The sequence below is a fragment of the Nanorana parkeri genome, unplaced genomic scaffold (genome assembly GCF_000935625.1).
Source record: "Nanorana parkeri isolate BGI_ZX_2015 unplaced genomic scaffold, ASM93562v1 scaffold128, whole genome shotgun sequence".
NCBI lineage: Eukaryota > Metazoa > Chordata > Amphibia > Anura > Dicroglossidae > Nanorana > Nanorana parkeri.
The window spans coordinates 2,060,435-2,082,556 of record NW_017306396.1 but is presented as its reverse complement, the minus strand read 5'-3'; the positions used below and the strand labels follow the sequence as shown (position 1 = coordinate 2,082,556).

At 37.3% G+C, this 22,122-nt stretch overlaps 1 protein-coding gene across 8 annotated transcripts in view; it reads left to right on the top strand.

Annotated features, from left to right (window-relative positions):
• CELF2 (CUGBP, Elav-like family member 2) overlaps positions 1-22,122 on the top strand; it is a 122,671-nt gene that overhangs the window by 97,010 nt on the left and 3,539 nt on the right. For 3 of the 8 annotated variants that reach the window (XM_018553738.1, XM_018553739.1, XM_018553733.1), the window contains 3 exons: positions 9,213-9,344; positions 11,304-11,501; positions 16,711-16,854. In XM_018553738.1, coding sequence (XP_018409240.1) covers positions 9,213-9,344; positions 11,304-11,501; positions 16,711-16,854 — 474 coding nt within the window. Of the gene's footprint in view, positions 1-9,212; positions 9,345-11,303; positions 11,502-14,966; positions 14,976-16,687; positions 16,855-22,122 lie in introns of all 8 variants that reach the window. The other 5 variants (XM_018553737.1, XM_018553736.1, XM_018553735.1 and 2 more) reach the window with 3 other exon arrangements.

Below are 22,122 nucleotides of genomic sequence, written 5' to 3'. Positions count from 1 at the left end.
GCTGCACTTTATATATATATATATATATATATATACAGAAACAGATCTGTCATTACTACTGGGCGGAGCCAGACATGAGATCAAGGCTGGCTTCGCCCAGCTTTCATTTGCGTAGAGATCGGCTTCGTCCAACCTTTCTCCATGCTTCAGCTGTTACTTCAGCTCAGTCGAGCCGAAGCATATGCCTTCGGCTCGGCTGAGCTGCTCGGCTGCTGTACGGGCTATAGTGAATAGCCCGTACAGCAGCCCTTTGGTTCGACTGGACCGAAGGGCTGCAGCAGCCAAAGTGAGGCAACGGTTCAGCCAAAGCTACGGCTAGATCCTTCGGCTCATTCGTGAATAACCCCCATAGTGTTTATAGTGCAGGGCTCAGGAGTGCATAACACGCAGACTGCAGAGGTAAGGAGTGTGTACTACAGAGAGTGCAAGGGTCAGGAGCACACAATGCAGAGAATGCAGAGGTCAGGATGCATTATGCAGAGACTGTAGTGGTCAGGAGTGAATAATGCAGGGAGTGCAGGGGTCCACATCACAGAGCAACACAAAATAATTTAAGTGAAGACAGCAAAACACCCCCTGGGTGTCAGCACCTGGTGCAATTGGCTCCCCTGCACCCCCCTAGGTACAGCACTGCATGGATGTATTCATAGCAATTGCAATCCCTCAAAGGATTTCCCCATCTAATGTCCATACCATACTGACACATAACGGTAGCTTAGACTCTGCAAGTTTGCGGCTGTTACTATAGCCGGAACGTGCGGAATCCGTCCATAAAATTGCACTTGGACTATTTTGCGGAACGCACGGTTTCGTACCGCGCGGCCACTGCAATAGTCTGAACAATGCACATTGCAATGCATTTTTTTATTTTTAGCGCGGTTCCACGCATATTAGTATGGCTGAATATGCGCGGAAAACCGCTCATGTGTGAATGGAGCCTTATTGCACACTAGGGACAAGTTCAGAGGAAGTTAGCATGTGTTTGGACTGTAAGACGACTTTAAAGCAAGCACATGCAGAGCAAACAAATGACATGCAGAGAAGGTCCTAGTAGGGACGCAAAGCTAGGGCCCAGAGATGAACATTTCCAAGGTAAAAGTCCCATTAAATGATTTTAATAATTGCAGTGGCTACAGTAGCACTTTTTCCATGAGCTTTGGTGTGTATGACTATTGCTTTATTTCAGAATCAGTTATTTATGAAACAGTCATCTTACATCAATAGTATTAACTGGATTTCTGCAGCATTTGATAGTGTTTACATCCACCATTTCCAGTTCATTTTGTGGCACATATGAACCTCCAGTGAGCAGAAATGACAGACAGTTCATATACTTTCTCCTTTGTGTTATCTCAACTCCAGTGCATTAATGAAATGTGCCAGATACTGTATTGATGTCCAGGAATGTAGCTCCACTATGATACTCGTGCTTTATGATACTTCAATATGTCTCTGTCTGTTGAAATTGTTAGTCAAAAGACCCAGCACTTTTATATATGAAGGCTTTTGTTCTTTTCAATTTTTCCTCGCTATAAGTTAATGTTTTTCTCTTGGAATCTGAAAGAGAAGCCCTTAGGCAATGCTTTTTACAGCACTCAGGCCTATTAACCTATTTTGTTCTAATGATACATTTGCTAGTTCTCTCTCTTGCAGTTTCATCATGTTCTTCCCACATTTCCATACTTCTTTTTTTATCTTTACCATTCTTTGTTCCCACCATCATTTCCCAGCTTAGATCTCTTTCTCACTCATTGCTTACATATTAATAGGTCATATGTGTTTAAAAGGATGCTGTTTACGCATAAAACCCGAAATGTTTTTCCAATCACTACCTATATCTTTCCAAATATGATACATATATTATAGACAAAACTGGATTATTAACATTTGCCACTTTTTTTAATTTAAGTATTAAGTAAAGCATCTACATTTGTATGCTTTCTAACAGCAGGAAAATGGGCATGTTAAACAACAGCATGTTTTTTAAGTTATTTTGATGTATTTAGATCAAGCCAAGAAAGCCATGTGCAACAGTCTTATAATTCAAAGATTCAACTTTTGCAGCAATTTAACGTCCTTTATCAAAAATAGGGGTCATTCTTCAGTCCATTGATTACTTCATCCAGACCAATACCTGAGGGTCTGGGGTTAGGAAAGTAGTCTTGAAGGAGCCTGTGCATTGCGCCCCTGCTGCACTATTCATAGTTACAATGCTCTGCAGGCCTAAATATCAACCCCTGTGTATTTCTTTTTCAAAATGTTGACTATAACTTTAATGATATGGGCACCTGATCCATGTAATGCACATATTGAAGGAAGGAGAATGCTGGTTGCAATATATTATTTCTTCAGATTGATTTATATTCTTAAAATTCATACAGCAGAGGATTGTGGATCAATTAATATCTCAGATGAACAAAAAGTGGTATCAAAATGATCTGTTTTGTTTCCCAATGTTATATATTACAGGCAGTGCATATCTTAGTCCTAAATATGCATTGTAACTGCACATAAGTGAGGCACTTAGCAAATACTAGTATCAATGTACCTTGCCATTTGGAATAAGTATGTTAGGCTCTGATATAAGCTTAGTACTGGGCTCCTTCACATAAAGGTAATTTTAAAAAAAATATATATTTTCTTCTTCACTGATATTTTTATCTGTCAGAGGTAGTTGCAGAGCTGCCACTTAGCCCAATGGTTGGCTATGTTTCAGTAACTTGCAGGGAAAGTGGCAGGTATTGATAGCACTGGGTTGCAGGGCAAGCACGATTATTCATTTAAGCCCCAGTTATCTTTTTCATAACTGATATAACCACTGTTGTTATGCCACTCACAACCACTTGTGAACTGCATATTATTTTCTTCAGTGGGCAAGGCTAACAGCTGCTGACAATAATTATGTCTGGTCATTTATTTTACAGCCCTGCATCACATTTGCATGCAGGCACATTTCTACTGATGTAATACAGTGCGTGATAAATAACATTGATTTAATGGCCACATTATAATGTTGCTCTGCATGACATAAAACATTAGAAAAACAAATATTTCATTACATTTTTATTGCACCAGCATTATTAACAGAGGCATTGGTTAAATCACCATGAATAAATACTGCAATCCTTAGTGGCCATGGTTTATAAAAAGGAAAAAATATAGAACACAAGCAAGGCCTACTGTGGTTTTATTGAAATATGCTAGGAGGCTAAGCATTTCATTGTAGTCAAATTTCAATATGGTTATTTACGTGTTAGCTAGTATCTTGGGAGCAACTGAAGAAATGCAATTTAAAAGTTCTGCCATTGTCCAATCAGAGACTGTCAGTGGGACAGAAAACACAATAAATATCAAATAAAGACATGCAGAGATAAGCCGCTGTTGCATTGTCATTACAGTTCAGTAGTACATAGCCCAGAAGCCTCTTTGACTATACTGACATATGTAGGTTGCTCAGCAGTAGACAACACCACATCTGTGCCAGCATAGGAATAAATGGGTTTTCTTTATTGAATGCCTCACAGTAGATTAGTTCTTTATTTCTCCTATCCAGTATTTCATGCTTCTTATTCTTGGGGAATGATAATATTGATGTCCCTGCCATTTGTGTCACTGTGACAAAAATAATTTTTTTCTTAAACCAAGTCCCTAAAGATTTTAGAAAGTTAGTTGTGTTTTTCTTTGGGTACATTGTGCTATATTTAGCTACCACTTTAAGTCCTCAAGTACACGAGCAGAAACAACATTGCTTTTGGAGATATTTTTTGTTGTTTCCTTTATGCTACTAAACACAACTCTATTTTAGCATATTTTATAGCAGCGTTCAGGGGTATAGAAACAAAATACCCCAAACCTGCCTCTGGAGAGGAGCGTGTACATGTAAATGTATGTAAACATGCATGTAAGCACGTAAATTAATTCTAGTGGCTAGAATAAATTAATGTTTTACCTTATAGAATTGGTTGATGGGCATACACCTCTAAACACCTCACATGCGTAAACTTGCATAAACAATTATAATTACACCCCCAAAGATGCATTTTTTTTAACAGGTTCTGGCAGAAAGATCTAGCGTAGATGAGAGTATTTTAAAACGCTCATGTGCATGAGCCCTAGGAGCCAGGCAGATCTAGGTTACACAATTTATAGATATTACAGTACTGTGTGGTTAGTCCACTATAGTTGGAGTCTGTTAGCCATCCTTCATCTTTTGTTCATGTGCATTTCTGTTCAGTTTTAGAAGTCTTCAATAAAAGGGTCACCTTAAAAATACCCAAATCCACATTTCCACCCCTCCTAACAAGCCTTAAGCAATTTGCAGTATCGTGCATGGTGTGAGAGCATACCATAGTAGGGATTACAGTTTTTTTATTTTGAAATATGTAGGATATTTGCAATTGAGAATGAATGATGCAGTGGTCCAAATTCCTAGAATCTATGAGCCATTTCTTGTATCACCCAAGTATTCTATCCTTTCTCATACGGCTGCATAACTGGTGTCATCATTTTATTCTTTTTTCTTTCGGTAGTGGTAGGACTTGGTTCGTTAGTGTGCATGGAGAAACATTTTTTTTTAATTCAATAGATTTTTATTGAGAGTTTTTCAGTTACAAAAGACATTACAATAAAACAAAATGGAAAAAATGTAAATATTTGAATGAAAATATTCCTATTTTGTTTTAGGAATCTCTCTCTTACTACATTATTTCCTTTTTTGAAGGCTGTAGGCCTTCAAAAAAAAACTGATTAACTTGCTGATCTTTCACATGCACTTGTGTTCTTGTACATCTGTCAGGTTAAGTTTTGATGGCCTAATGTAACACTTCATAAACTATATTTATTTGATACATAGGTACAAATATACTTGGCACGTCCTTTACGTATGATCATCATCTAATACAGTCTAATAAAGAGAATCCACAGCATATATGACAAAGACTAGGTAGTAAATCACTTAGGGGTCTATTCACTAAGCTGCCGTAGGCAGCCGAGTGAAAGACCGACCTGAAGTGAAGTGAGCCGAACGCTGTTCGGCTATTCACTTCAGGCTGGTACAGCTGATTTCAGCCGTATATCGGCTGAAGTCAGCTGTACATCACGTGGCTTCGGGTCGGCCGAACATGCTCAGCATGTTTGGCCGACCCGAGGTGCAGAAGGAGTTCGACTCAGCCGATCCAACATCTGGATCGGCTGAGCCGAACCTCCAGCAGGCTACTCGCTGCTGTTCGGTCTATTCTCATAGATGCCGAACAGCAGTGAGTGAATAGCTGAATGCCGCCAAGCGGCATTCAGCTCGGCTGTTCTGCTCGGTCACTCTGTGGGACCGAGCAGAACAGAAAAATAGTTAAAAAGTAGAAAAATAAAAATAGAAAACGATTGTGCGGAGCTAGCAATGACAGCTAGCTCCGCCCAACAGTTTTCTATTGGCCGATGGTTCTGCTGCCGTCAAAAAAAAAAGCCTAACTCTCCCGGGCGCTCCTGGAGAGAAACACTGCTTTGACACGGAGCCGTGTCAGAATAGAAAAAAAATAAATACATTTATGGCCATAGGAATGCATTGATATTTCAATTTGCAATAGCCAAAAGCAAACTAGCATTGTACCCGCCCTCTGCTGCTGTCAATCAGTAGTGGACCTGATGGGGAACTGCAGCAGAGGGTGGGTGCAATGCTAGTTTGCTATTGGCTATTGCAAATTGAAATAGCCAATAGGAATCTAGCAATGCATTCCTATGCCCAAAAAAAAAAATTTCTCTCCTTGGCAGCCGGGATCGGGAGACTCCCGGAGCGCCAGGGAGAGTTTGCTGTCTGGAGATCAGTGTCCCTAGTTAGCTGGTAACCAGGGACGCTGATCTCTCTGCAAGTGGCCGGAGCCAGCCGTAAAATCATGGCTGGCTGCGCCCAGCTGTCAGAAGCAGGCTGTCGGCCGGCCGCTCGGCAAGCTTCAGCTTTCAGCGCGGCTCAGCCGAGCCAAGGCATATGCGTTCAGCTCGACTGAGCCGCTCGGTCAAGTTCGGGAGCTCTACGGGCTATAGTGAATAGCCCATACAGCAGCCCTTCGGTTCTACTGAACCGAAGGGGTCCTGGGGCCGAAGCTAGCCAAAGTATCGGCCAAAGCTACGACTAGATGCTTCTTGAATAGACCACTTAATGACTTGGAAATAACAAATTATCAGCCATGTGATGACAAAGAGTGATTATTCACAGTGTACCTGTGCTCCAGAGTGTGGTTGTAGAGTGAATTTCTTAGCAAGTTAGCAGAATTTCAATTCTATAAATGGTCCCTGGTGGCATCATTCAGTATAGCATTGCTGAAAATCTATAAAGTACTTTCAGCAGCACAACTGGATAGCGACACTTTAAAGCAGAACTCTAGGCAGATATAAAAGAAATTAATGAATACAGCTCTGTAGTCCTTAATACACCATTAAATGTATTTTTAAATGCAAGCAGTAAGTACCTAAATTTGACCCGTTATCAGCCTCTTGCAGTACCTGTACAACAGGGCTGAAGTGTGAGAGAAAGCAGCAGCACAAGGAGCCAGTCAGTTCCTGTGCTGACAAGAAACATTCTGATAGGAGGAAAGCAGAATGCAGAGTGAGAAAGAGATGAGCTCATCACTGTGCAGCTTCTCCTTTTACTGTTCATTTATAGGCTGGGGTGGGTTCAGGACAAATTGGGCTCAGAGGATGTGGGTTCAATGATGCTACCTATTAGTCTGAGGACAATTAGTGGCAGAAAAAAAGTAATGCAGGTGAAATCTCTGTAATGAAGGTGAATATTGCAGCAAACGCTTGTTTAGTTATTTCATCTTTCATTGGGCTATTCATTTTTATCATATTATTGGTTCGAGTTCTGCTTTAAGTGTTATTTCCATTTTTTTGTTTGACTAAATTGCTATAGTATGACCATTTTCACTATACAAAAACAAGAAATACTGTGGAATGATACAAGTATTTGTTTTATTTGCAATGTATTTATTAGTGGCATAGGGCAGTTATTTTTCTTCCTCCGATATTTACAGTATATTTGTGCATTTTCCTAAATATGTTTTTGTCCTAGATTGTTCACTTCTTCTGCCTTCCCCAAACCCTTCACCCTTTTGTGAATAACCCTGTAAGGGTCTTGTTTTTTTTGTTTCTGGAGAAATATAAAAAAGTACCTGCTTTCGAAAACAGGAAAGTGAGTGTGTGTTTAGCAGTGTTATACTAAAAAGCCACACCCGGGGGTCTGAGATCAAGAATCCCACTGCAGAACATTATTAAATGCCTTTTTCTGAAATAAAGTAAAGAATCACTGTAATAAGCCATTGTCCATCTATATGCATAATAACTTAATAGTTCAAAGCCATTTTATTCTGGTTCAAAAACTAATTTATAAGAATTGAGTGATGGGTATTTATATACAGATTATTGTAAACAATCCAATACATAAAAGAAGAACTCTGGGAAAACAAAATCTTAACCCTTGCAGTTGGGCTATCTCCGCACTGCAAGGGTTAAGTGCACATTTTGTCTAGGGAGCTAAAATAACAAAGTTATACTCACCTGAACTGCGATCCCGGCTGGCTCCTAGACTGTCTCTGCGGTCTGTCTCTTCCTCTGCTCGAGTGCTCTAAGGTCCTGTGAGTCATCACGCCCCATACAATGTATAGGACGTGAGGATGCTGAGGGACATACCACCACTGGTCTAGGAGTCAAGCGGGATTGCAGTTTGGGTGAGTATATTTCTGTTATCTGAGCTTCCTAGACAAAATGAACACTTAATCCTTGCATTGCGGGGGGTAGCCCTACTTCAAGGGTTAAAATTTTATTTGTCCAGAGTTCTTCTTTAATACTTTTCCACCATAACATGAAATAAAGGGTAGAAAGCTGAATAAAGTCTGTCCTTTTTTAAAATTGAGGTTGACAGTTAGAAATGTAAAAAAAAAGTTGGTACGATGCTATAAGAGGACCAAGGAGCAAGGGAAAATCTGCTTTCTGAATACAGGTAGCTCTATTAAAGTCTGCCTTTTATGGTGCTTGAAGGGCAAGACAATGATAAGAACTGGAAGATGAAACAAGTGCCTGGCTCTAGCTTCATATTCTCTGTGAACGGTACCTCTGGTTTCAAGTTGTCAGAAGGGAGCCATGCTTTATTATGATATTACATTTTTCTGCTGTGCTAGCACCTCTCTTTCACACATTCTCATTTCAGTTTGTTCAAATGTTTTGCGGGTTTGATTCCTTGTACAATGTGTTTTGTACAATGAATCTTGCCCTAGATTAGTACTTCTGCCAGTTGCCGGGTTAACACATTCAAGGCTGTAAAGCTGAAAATAATACATTACGGATCTTTCCTTTTTTTAATGCTGAACAGCTTTTGTCTTGAAACCAAGGATACCTACTACAGGGAATTTGTCTGCAACACAGCAAAGAAATTTGAACTTATTACATGAAATCATGCAGAGAATGTTTTGCTAATGCAGTGTTAGCCTCTCCTGTTGTGCATAGTGATCTAACTAAGCAGAAAGGTGTACATGAGGCATACAATTTTTGTGCTCCAATGTTATTTTGTATAGCAACGCTGTGAGGGGGAGTTTATGGGGTGTAATTATGGAGAGAAGGTGCTTGAAGATCTGACTCAGCCTGCGGGTCTGTTCTTGTTGATAGCATACAGTATATGGCAGATGTTCACAGTTAACAAGGTGAGGAGGGAAGCTACACTAATCTTTAGATTCCCCCCACTATTTGTCCTGGTGACCACTGTCACTGAAATAGAAAGAAATGCTAAATCCCCCAAAAATTAGAGGAGTCACCGGAACAGGAGGTGAGGGGATACCAGTGGAAGAAAGTTTTAAGTTGCTTACGTTCACATTTAAGTTCAAACCATGCAAGAAATAATGTTCACTTATTGCCTTTATAACATTAACAGTCCATCTGGGAGCTTCTTATATACAAAAGTGATGTACAACACAGAGAAAATGGTAATTTGAAAAACTTCTACAAAAAAAGCAGAGTAAAGCAAACACTGAGCTGTTTTGTGTGCATTCCAATACATTATTACCTCTGATTACCCCTTTTATGTTTGTACAAGAAAACAAGATATTTGATGCTATGGGCAACGGTTTAAATGTGCTATGCTAAGGATTCCTAAACTTAGCGACCTGTATGTTTGTCTTTTTAATTATTTGCAGATTCTTATTAACTGAAACAATTTTGGTTTTTAATTCTAGTGGCTGCATCAGCTGCAAATACCTCTGCTGGAGCTGCCATGAATTCTTTGACCTCTCTCGGCACTCTACAGGGATTGGCTGGAGCCACAGTGGGATTGAACAATATTAATGCACTAGCAGGTACCGTAAACAGTGAGTATTTAGTGCTGTTGTGGATGGCATTTTCCATTGATTTTTTTATACTATAATTATTATTACAATGAAGTGTGTAATAAAATAAAAATAGAATAATGAAGTGTGTTAAAAACCAAAACTATGCATTGCAAATCCTGTATTTCAAATGTCCATATAGACTGGACATTTTTGATCTTCCACTACCTATAATAGGGTAATACTGCATTTCAGTTTTTGGTGAAATCAGTGCAGAGTTATCACCCAGTGGACAGGTTAGTCTAAAGCACACTAAACGTTACAATCTGATTGTCCTTTAGATCTGCCAACAACTATGTAATGCAAGGGCCTGCATTATTGGATACAAATTGATAGGATTTATTGGGTAGGTCTTTATATTACATAGATTTGGTAAATCTAAAGTTGATGGTGCAAAGATTGTATGCCCAGATTGTAACTTCTATGGTAACCCTTAGATGAACATGTAGTTTTAGATGGAAGTAAGTGACAAAAAAATTGAAGCTAAACTCCAGCTAAAGATTTAAACTAGGGATGCACCGATACTTTTCGAGTACCAGTGCCTATACTTGGTATTTTCATGAGAACTACCGGGGTTGCAGCGATTGCAGCTGGGACCGGGCTCTGGCGCTCCATCACTGACTTGAAATCATTAGTCGATATTGTTTTAGGAAAACTGTTACATGACAATAAACAAAAATTTATCAGTACTTGTACTTGTAAGTACTTGGGCAAGTATCAGTACTTGCAAAACTGGTATCGGTGCATCCCTTTATTTATATTTATAAAAACAAAATCATACATTAAAACAGAGATGTACAAATCCCAGGAGCTCCGTGTGCTCCTTACAAATGACAGCTGCCTCCTAACTTTAGAATTTTTCTCTAGTCTACTCTTGAAGCTCAAAAAGTATCTGTACTTGTACTTGTACCAAGTACGGTACTTGGTATCGGTGCATCCCTAATTTAAACCGTATGAATAAAAGCTGACCATTGTTACCCCCTATGCCAGTATGGTAGTTTTCCCCCACTGTCACATTGGCTGGACAGCTTGGCCTGTATGTAAAGATGAAAAATAGAAATAAAAGCCTATGAACTGAAAATAATAATTAGACACTAACTACTATTAGTACAGGTATTAACACCAAACGCTTATCAAAATTCAATATTTTAGCTGTAGTAGACCCTTAATGTTATATACTGGAGTTCTTTTCAGATGTCATTTAATAGTTAAATGCTACTATCAAAAGCTGCACTTCATGATTTCCAACTATCTATAATATTGTTTTTTAGTGACATATCTCCAGTGAGAATACAGAAAGTGATCAAATAATTTTGATTACCCTTAGAATACCATTCACAATAGGTAAGGGTTAGAGACTCTGTGAGGTTCCACTGCCTCTGGGGCACCAGGGAAGATTTCTCTTCACTTCCTGTTGTGTCACCAGGGCAGACAGCTGGGGGTGAGCACAGCAACAAAAGCCTGACTGGGGTTCTAACCCTCACCCACTTTGTCTTAAAACAGAGCAAAAAATTAAATAATGGAGATGTGTGTTTGTTTTAACATATAAAATTTTAGCTAGGTAGAGATGAAAAAATTAACCACATCATAGTTTAAAATATATATATATGATGTTTATATGTTTTTATCATTCATATACTTTAACGTCTTAGTTTTTGTTCTGTATAATATTGTTATTATTGCATGGTTCTGTTTATGATAAAAATGTCAAATGTAGTCAAGTTGAACCACCTGATTTGTAGATACATGCATGCATTTAATTATTTGCACCCACCATTGTTTTAAAGTCCTTTTGTATTGGTTCCTACTTATTGGTGTGGTCATCGTTACTATTGCATGCAGTACAGTAATTTTTGGTGTAAATGGTATTGGTCAATATTTTTAGAAAGCACTAATGAACAAGTGCAATTTCTTTTCTCTATTGTTGGGTTTTTTGTAAAGTTGCTCAAATGCTCTCAGGTATGGCTGCTCTGAATGGAGGACTTGGCGCAACAGGCCTGACGAACGGTACAGCCGGTACAATGGATGCCCTCACCCAGGCTTACTCAGGAATTCAGCAGTATGCCGCTGCGGCACTGCCAACACTTTACAGTCAGAGTTTGCTACAGCAGCAGAGTGCTGCAGGCAGTCAGAAAGAAGGTAAGACTTTCTAAAGAATGTAGTTTTGTAAATGGCTTTATCCAAAGTGTGGCTTAAAAGAATGCTGCATAGGGAGATATTTGATTGATGGCTTCAAAGATGACTGAATTTTCATTAGATTTATTTTCAATCCACATCTCCCAAGAAAGATGACACTGTCATATTTATAGGTCCTTGTTGTGTAATAAGAACTTATTGTACATTTGGAGTCACAGTGCAGTCCATTCAGTGGAATAGGCCAACTTGAAAATGACATTACCTACGCTTCAATCTTGTCTGGAGCAGCACAATTTTTCAAACTCTAATGTGTAAGAGGCAACACATTATATAAGATCACATTTGGAATGGGGACCTTATTCCGTAGTATCATCCCTGGTGAGATTACTTGAGATAAAAGTTTCCTACGGTGTTTTCACCATTACTGTCATTTTTAAATTAGTGATATGACAACTATTAACACATTAGAGACTGAAAGAGTTATTAATTCCCTGGTTTCTTAGCACATATCAACCTATCCTTCTACGGCAGTATTCTAAAATGTAAAGGCAGCATCCAAAATGCTGCTTTATTTCTGCTATTACATCAGTTTATTAAATGTTTTGCAAGATTTAAGAATGCTGCTAATTCAGGAAAAGTCCTTCAAACCGAATTTCTAAATCTTCAGACACTTTCATAGCAAAAAGCAATTACTAGAGCTTTATACCGAGCACGTTTCTTCAGATAAATAAGCACTTTTTATTATAGTCATACAGGGCTCAGATGTCTGGCATTCTAGTTACAGTATCTGTGAGATTCTATGCAAGTCAGTTTATGTATATATGAGATGATATATGATGAGTATACGTCGCATTAGAAATAGGAGTAACATAAAAACAGAGGGGTCTATTCACTAAAGGGTGAAGAGTTTGGAAAAGGCAGGAGAAGTGAACAATCTAGGCCAAAAAAGAAATTCTCCAATTCAGCTCACTTTCGAGTTCAGCTATGTTGTCCTAGATTGTTCACTTCTCCTGACTTCTCCAAACTCTTCACCCATTTGTGAATAGAGCCCAGACTTTTCACTCTAATGCCATGAGTACAACAATGTCCTAATTTTGGGCTATAGCTCAATTATATTATTATACTGACCATGGTGAAACTAGTGTCCTTACATCATTGACCACTGAATGCCATTCCTGTACAATGGCATGATTATGAAGATTACTAGAATCCCCGCAAGCACAGTAACAGTTGGGCTGATTTACTAAAGGATTCAAAAATCTTCACACAGTAAACTGGGTAAATATGTACTTGCTATTTATCCAAACGTTTGCAGATTAAATAAGGAAACATGAGTTTGCTTTTCACATGATTGGATAATTGAAGTGAATATTTACATAATCACATAATTTATTGTGTGAAGATTCTGAACTCCTATAAATCATCCTCAATCAGCCTAAATCATCCTGTATGTGGGAGCCCAACCACACCAAGGAGTTCCCATAGCCTGGATCCCATTTATTCTGCGCTTGGATGTGGGCACACACTCCATCACATCACAGTTATGCTATTATGCTTCATCAGAGTCATATGTTTAGGAGCAATCTTAAAGAACCTATAAGACGAGGTTCAATTTTGTATTTAATTTATGTGCTTCTTGATGTCAGTGACAATTGTATTTGTTATTCATGGGTTGTCAATGTGACAGCCTGTGGATCAAGGCAAAATTAAAGTGTATTAGTGTATTCCAAAAAGTCTTAAGTTTAAAGAAAATCAAAGTTATTCTAGATTATATTCTCACATGTGTGAGGTTGCAAGAAGCTCATTAAGTATCAAGCAACCTAATCTTGGAGATTGCGGAGAATATATCTGTCTCTGTGCAGAAATGGTGGTCCATGTCTATTGGGGTATTCCAGATGATCTTGCGCTGGGCGCTAGTTTGATCCTGGAACAAAATTACGTTTATTGCTGTATGACAAATAAATATTTACCTTCTGAAGCAACAACTTTCAAGCACCTACTTAACATGGACACCATTTTTATATAATATACATAAATCATTGGTATTCTATTTTTTATCTGCAGACATATGGGCTAAAACATATTTTCCTTATATGAAGACATATTTGCCTTCACAATTAATACTAATATAGTTTGCTAGATAATATATTCAGATGATTTCAATACTGACTTTATTTAGATCTCTACACTTAACATGTGACTCACTGATCTGTAGTTTTGTGATTATGCCATACTTCCACTTCTGTGTGGAGAGGCTAAATTTGCAAGTCGCCAGTCATCTGGAATTATATCTGTCAATAGTGACTGCTTGCACAGTTCTGGTAGTTGTACTGAAAGGAAACCAATAAGCTGCTTTAATATCCTGGAATCTATATCATCTAATCCTATGGCTTCAACACCAGCTTTCACTAGTGAAAGCAGCAACTAAAGTTTTCATTCTGTAAATAAAATTTTTGGTTATTGTATTGGCTGTGGAATTTTGGTAACCATGTGGTTATCTCAACTGATTTTGCACCAGGAAATGGCCATAAATGTACTAATAATCTGTTTAATTTGATAGGGGCTGTTTTTTGTCTTCACAATACTGAATTGATTTAGAGACTGACTACTTGAGAAAAGTGATTTTCATAACAGTTGATTGATTTTAGATGTCAGCAAAATGAAAATCAGAAATGATTCGATCGTTGAGGCAAATAAATGCAATATAACAAGTTATATTCACTTGCATTAACCTATATTCCTAAAGTTTATGTCTCCGTAAATCTCTGCAATACATATACATTTCCTCATATTTGTATCTTTAAAAACACTGCAACTATAGAAAAGAGACATGTTGGTCTTGCCAGAATTCCAGTTAGCTCCTAACTTCTTGTAGTAAGCTGACAACACTGCCTCTATTGCACTCAAACTGCTGGACTGCAGAACACCTCCCCTGTCCCTTTCTACAGTCCAGCAGGGGAGAACTCACAAAGGGCAAATAACATTGCTTTCAATTTCATTGTAGTAGATCCAGCATTGTGAGCTCAACACATGTCTGGCTGGATCAACATGTATTTTTATGTACATGTGTTTTTTAAGAGACAAGACATGGGTAAGAGTGCATGTAATGCATATTTTTTCCTTAATTCCTAAAGACCCACATTTTAGGTAGACCTCAGGCCACTGCACACAGTTTCACTTGTTTACTACAATTAGAGCTTGAAGCAGAGAGAAGAGATGATGCCCAGTCATTCGATCAACCGTGCTCCAAATTCCCAGATTGAGATAGCATGAAAATAGTGACTTGCACATGTTTGATAAATTTAGCCAGTCTGCTTTAAATCAGCTAACAATGCAGTTCAACACACATATGGCTCTTTAATTAGCAAAACCCATACTTTCTGCTAAGTGGAAAGCTCTAGGTCTGACTTAGCAGGTGGTGTGTCAGACCTTTGCACAGAGAACACTGCTTCCATTCAGAGACAAGAGTCCTTCTCTGTAGCCTGATGGCAGTGGAGAGGCTTTTCTACTCAGGCTGTGACTGTTTTCTAAATAAAATGAACTTGGGTTTAGACGACAAGAATGGGTCCAGATCAGGGACACGATTGCACATTGTTCAATTAATTCTTTGACTATTTATGCAAATTACAAGTTATTGCAAGAGGTTTGGTGGAGCTGTCCCAAGATCAATTGGTTCTATGCTGGGGTCTGTCAATTGATAAATACGGTTATAGGAAAGAGTATAAGGAGAAACCCCTGGGAAGCCCTATTAAGTCTGAAGCCAGGAGGATGTACGCTTGTTTAATTTACATTGGTAACATATATATTTACGGCAGCAAAATTAGTAGTGACAAGATCCTGCAAATCCACTATTGCAAAAGTACCGTAGGTTAAACAGAAAGTTTCCTGGTTTATGACAAATGAGAAACTATCTGCAAGACTAAATGATACAATACCAAAATCTAAGGAAATTTGAGCACCGTGGATTAAAAACTACATGTCTTTCGACTTTGATGTATCCTATTAGATCTGTGTTGAAGCCATAAGGAAATGGACTGTCCCAGGAATATATAGGAGAGGAGGAAGGGGAAGATTTTTTTTTTTGGGTGGCAGTGCTTTATGAGGGGGGGGGGTGGATGTGGTATAGGGGGTGTGATTGTGGAAAGGGCTTAACAATGAAAGGAGATATAAACAGAAATGCTCCACACTATAGTCACAATTCTATACAGGTAAAAGTGCACTGCACTAATAACAAGCTAATTATTTTGTGAATACCTTAATACTTCATAAATGTAAAAAATAGAAACAACTTTGTGCATAATACAATATCATATAAAATCGATATGTGCAGTCCTTGTTAAATAACATAGATTCTGCAACATCAATTTGTGCAATCCTCTTAGTAAAGTGCAATGTCCTTTCAAAATAAAAAAACAAAACACTTCGTGTGTCTTCAAAGTTAATAAAGGCATCCTACTAAGAGGATTGCACAAATTATTGTCACACAATGTATGTTATTTAACAAGGACTGCACATATTGATTTTATATTATATTGTATTATGCTCAAAGTTGTTTATATATTTTAAATGTATGAAGTATTAAGGTATTCACAAAATATTTAGATTGTTATTAGCGCAGTGCACTTTTACCTATAATGAAAGGAGATAAACTATATTGTTTGATAGGAAGTGTCTAATTAGAGATAGTGTGTTTTTATTTTTGTAGTTTCTTTTGTTAGTTTGATTCATTTGAATATATGTTTTGTTTTAGATGGACAATCTATGATTGATTTCCATTATGTATGTTCTGTTTTGTTTATTTGAAATTTAATAAAAAGATTGAAAACAAAGAAAATGAACTGTAAGTCTTTACACCCTGTATGTTTTGATATAACTGGATTGTATTTAGCTGATTGACACTAAACGTTTCAATCAGTTGGGGCTTTATAATAAAGGCCTCAGCAACAATTTATTTTTTACTGTAAACCATAAATAGAAGAAAACCTCCATTATTCCGAAAGGTTGTTTTGAGGGTAAGAGTCACAACTTCATGATCAATAGCTTACTGTTATCCATATGAACTAGATTTCACATTTCTATCATTTTGTGTGGCCAAAGTAGTAAATAATAATAATTTCAGAACAATATAGGCCACTCAATTTGCTTATTAACAGTGAGGGCTACCACTTTATAAGTATACTGAAGTGAAGTTATCTTTACTTTTCATCTAAAGGTCCAGAAGGTGCAAATCTCTTCATTTACCATCTACCGCAAGAGTTTGGTGACCAGGACATTCTCCAGATGTTCATGCCATTTGGAAATGTCATCTCTGCTAAAGTCTTCATAGACAAACAGACCAATCTGAGCAAGTGCTTTGGTAAGTGAAAAGACATTAAGATACTAGCTGTTCAAATGCATTGCAATTTGCACTAAGAGGCTGTAGTTGTTTAGGTGCATTTAACATACTAAGTAATATGAAATGGGTGCAAATTAATAACAATGACACAAAAGCAAATTTGTTCCCAAAATGAGAGTTTCAGAGTTATGTAAATCTAGTAAATGGCTTTGTGTGCTGAAGGATCTGTGGCCAGGTCAGCACAAAAGAATGAGTTGGAGCTTGACTTAATAAGATCCTGGTTTCTCTACATATACATTTTATTTAACACAATACCATCTGTTCCTAATTTTTAACATGAGCACAGGGTATCATTGATACCCGAAATGCTTTGTTTCCCTGAAGCAACTAATCAGTTTCTGTCTTCTATGTTTCAAGGGCAAGTTAAAAATGGCCAGAAGAATTTGACTGATTCTTTATTTACGAATGATGTTCTTTCATACATTAATATAAATCTATCTTACTGAAAATAGAGAAAAATAATCTATGCTACTATAGTTGAAAATCAAACTACTTGAAAATACTCATAAGTCAAATTAAGTGAAATACTTTTGTTCAGTATGGGCTTGGTGTTTTTTACCTTAATGCATTGTCTGCATTAAGGTAAAAAACCACCCAGTACTTTTCTAAAAAAAAAAAAACACTTGCCTGTGGGTGCTTGTATCCTACTCCTCGACTGGAAAGATACTCAGGGTCCTCTGAACTTCCAGGTTGTAGGCAGAGTACTGAGGGCAGGAGAGCCATAGGCTGCTTCTGCCATCAGTCAAACTTTGACTGTAAAGGTGGGAGCGTGGCTGGCCACACACTGTGTGTTTCTATAGATGCACACAGCTGGGTGCTGGCATGGCCATCAGTGTACATGCACGGGTGCCTACACAGCAACTAGCTTACTGATGGAGGCACTGCTATGGGAGGCACTGTTATGGGAGAGGGGGGAGGGTACCACTAAAGAACAAGGAAATAAAAACATTTAAAGAATAAAAAAAGTTTTTAAGTAAGTCTGGCCCCCATAACAAAACAAAGTTAAAAAAAGAAAGGTATAATATTACTTTCATTTGTGACATAAGTAGCTGAAAAGATGTAAGGGAAAGTGAGAGAACTGTATAGTATATATATGTATAGTTTCTATTGGGTCCATACAAACTTCAAGAACACCATCAACTGCTAGTTTGAAACTACTGCTTCTAGTTAAAATGTATGAGTCACGATCATCTGGATTCCATGACTGTGTAATATTCAACACATAAGATAGATTTGCATGAAAACATCCAGACAGAAACATTTGGAGAATCATAAATTAGAGATTTTGTAATCTGCACTTTCTCCTCCTGTAAGCACTTTCAGAATGCTGAACAAACAGCACTGTGCTCAGCATTAAAGCATTAATTGCTCCTGACCCTTCCTGTTCCAGCTGATATCAAACTAGATGTAGGTACTTATACAAGTTCCATGTAAGATATATTTTAATCTTTTTTTATATAAATATATAGCTGAATTAAGTTTAGCTATTTTGTATCTGTATTTTAATTATAGATCTGTCAATTTTAAACATATATGTAATGCAACATGGAATTTATGGTGAAGTAAGGCACAACTTTCCCTGTAATCTTCTGATGCTGTTTGTGGGGATTTAGCAAGAAGGCTCAGAAATATGTAACATATTTGATGCAAAAAGAAACACATGAACACAGCATATATTTAATGGTTTGCTGCCTTACATTTTTTACCTTTAAACAAATATAGCATCATTAGGCATTATTCAGTGAATAAATCTCATAGACACTCTTGCTCTGGTTTAACAATCGGCTGCATATTTAAAAAAAAAAGCATGGCCCAGGACAGGTTTTTTATCACCTATAATGAGTTTGCATTTCCATTCTGGGTACAGGATATTATATTGCTTTCCCCCTATTTTTAATTTTGTATTGTTTAAAATGAGCTATGCACAGACACAATAGTTCACAAAGGAAAATGAATAGAAGCTGACAAGTAGATGTAGTGAGTAAATGAAACTAATTATTTCTGTGCTGAGAAATGCTGTTACCTTACTATCTGAGTGTCATTTCAAGAATACCTAATCGTCCTTCTGTGTGCTAGAGGCAGACACACCACTTACTAGGCAGCTGTGTGTGTATCTTTTATGCTGTCATCCTGGCCACATGCTTCATTGTGACTGTACTCTCTTGTCTTGTGATCAAAGACTGAAGTATTATACCTCAAAGTCTGGACTCCATATGTTCATCTTACTTTACCATTTGTGCAAAAGCCAGAGTAAAAATGTGTTATTTTCTATTTAATCTGGCATCCTTTGTGCTAATTATTTTGAGAATATTAGTATTTTTATGTGACAAACAGCAATTCGATTTTGAGCAAAGAATATCTATTCCAACTGCCAAATTATTTACTGAGGGCTCTTCAGTAATCTTTATTAATTGCTTACTTATATTTAGTTACTTTTTAAGAAACAAGGCCATACATGTCATTGTATGCACACTTGCCTTTTGCAGTAACTGTTTACTTTAGGAATGCATGATAAACATCATCATCACCTTATATGTTTTATGATTCTATGTGAGAGGATTTCAGAAAGCCATGCAGGTATTTCCTAATCCACACCATATAAATGTTTGACATTAACTTTAAGTTATTGAGTACTGTTTTCATGCTTAATGTTGGCTGTTAAAAGAGCACCTGCTCTTACCTTTACTGCACTCTACAGCCATTATATTTACAATTCAAACTTTGTACATATGGGATACATGTTAAAAATTTCTCTGTATTTGAGAGCAATTTGCATTTACTCTGAGCATTGAGAGGTCTCTAATAGCATATTGGAGTGATGGGTAGCACAATTAAATTAAGAGCAGACACCTTTTGCTGCCTGCTATACAAGGTCCTACATACTTGCTACACTTTACCTAAAAAATATTAATTTTAAGTATTGGGCAACAGGGATAATGCAAAGATCTGTACACAGGGAAATAAGAGAGGTAATTAATATTTTTACAGCACGGATGAATTTAATGCACATTCTTATAGTGTCAAATTTATTGATCAAATATTTATCAAACATGTGTAAAGTGGAAATGTTTAAATATACTGGTATGTTAGTTTATTTTGAAAATTAGTGTTTGTTTTGGGTGCAGGATTTATGGGGGTTGTGTTACCTGAATTACTATTTTAAGTTATGAACCGCTATATAAGCATTCACACTTACAGGTATAATATTCTAAGGATTCATTCATGAGATTTTTGAGCTCAACACAATAACAGAATTTATTGGTATATAGTATCAAGACTTAAATACAATGAACCAACAATCTATTTAACTACAACATACAAAGAAAAGATTTAAACATGCCAAATACCCAGACATTGGTATCTAACAGACAAACAGACATACATTTAAGTGGGGGAAAGATTTTATTGTATAGTTACCCATTAATCATCACATGAGGTCCCCATCCTGGTAAAAAAGGCAGAGCTGCTTTTTCCAGTCATCAATATACCCATGGTGTCCATAGGGATGCATGGCACATCTCCCATTGGTTGCCTCCCAAGGCCTAATGGAGATTGGAGGGTTTCCAAGACCCTCTTTACAACTCCACACCCCCCTCTACGATTGGCCAGTCTACTTGTTATTAGATCAAAGGGTCTTGGCTCAGGAAAAACCTGATTACCAGCCCTATTTGCAAGTCATTGGGCCTGCCACTCCCCTCCACAGTGATAAACACAACAAAGACGTTATTTCCCTACAAGCTACCCCCACCTATTTAAAACAAGAAATAAAACTATATACATATGTCTTATGAAGATTTGACATAAACTCCTAAGGTAACAGTTGATTTACTAAAGGCAAATAGTCAGTTCACATTGCAAGGGAATTTGCACTTTGTGGGAAAAGTTTCCCCATAGCTTAGTGAATGTTGTGAAATTCACTTAACAAAGTCCAGTATTGCGCAAGGAAAATTAACTAAAAAAAACACATTTGCACATGGTTGGGTGATGAAAGTCAGCAAAGCTTCACCTCATTCACTAAACTAAAGGACAAGTTCCCCTGCAAAGTGCACCAGTAACTTATTGTATGGGTTTTTTTGCACATATTTATGAAAATTATCAAATAAATTCCTTACATCCAAATCAACCACTACTTACTGACAGCTGACATGAGCCTAACCGTAAGCTTAACTCTTAAACCAAATCTCTGACCTTTACCTATCCCCTAACACTAAGCTCAGTGAGAAATTATAAATACTATCATAGTAATAATCGTTTTGATGCCTATATACAAAATTGCAAAATGTTTTGTGTTCAAAATCTTTACCTGATGTTGATCTTGACTTGATTTAAAGGCAGGATGAAGAATGCTTATCAGCCAGATCAGATTACCCTGGTTTACAGCTTTAATTAGATATGAGTAAACAAAGCATAGTGGGTTTTCTAACTAATAACAGATATTTGCAGACTTTTTTTTTTTTGTTAAACATACTTTATTTAAAAAGCCTCTCTCCCCAAACAATATCAGGTCAACACACCAGGCATATGAGTTGATATCCCTATAGCAAGATGACCATGAGCCAGTTGGGCCTTTACTAACTGGATATCGATCTGTATGCCCTTTACAATCAACCTGGTATTTCAAGAGGAAGCACGCAAAAATGCCACCCCAAAACACAAGTCTGGTGCAAATGGGCTAGAATGTGTGTGTGTGTATATGGTGGGGGGAGGGGTTATCAGTATCATACTTTGCTACTCTCTGTCAACTTACCTGTTCAACACACCATAAACAGTGTTTAATAAAGACAAAGATAACATAACAAACAGATAAAGTCTCTGGTTTTACCCTTTTATTATAGTTTTTTTTTAAAATAACATCTTGCATGTCCTCTTTCACATAACGTTGTCCCCATAACCGTAATTTCTTTTTTATAAATTAAATAGGTGGTTAATTTATTATTTCATTACTTTGTGAGAATTTTGTATCAAGACTTTCCATACATATAAACACCAGACTACATCCCTGCACCTTCTACAAAGCAATGCAGAGCAATTGAGTACCGCATCTAGCAGTTGTTTGAATTGTTTGTTTCCCTTTCTCTTGAAATATCAGGTAATTGTTTAATGGCATATGTGTTGGTAGTGGCACATCAGGTTGTCCACAAATTCATACCCCTTTATTTGGAATATGCATGTTATTTTCTGTTAAAAAAAAATAAAAGAAAAATACAGATTCAAATCCAGTGAAGCATA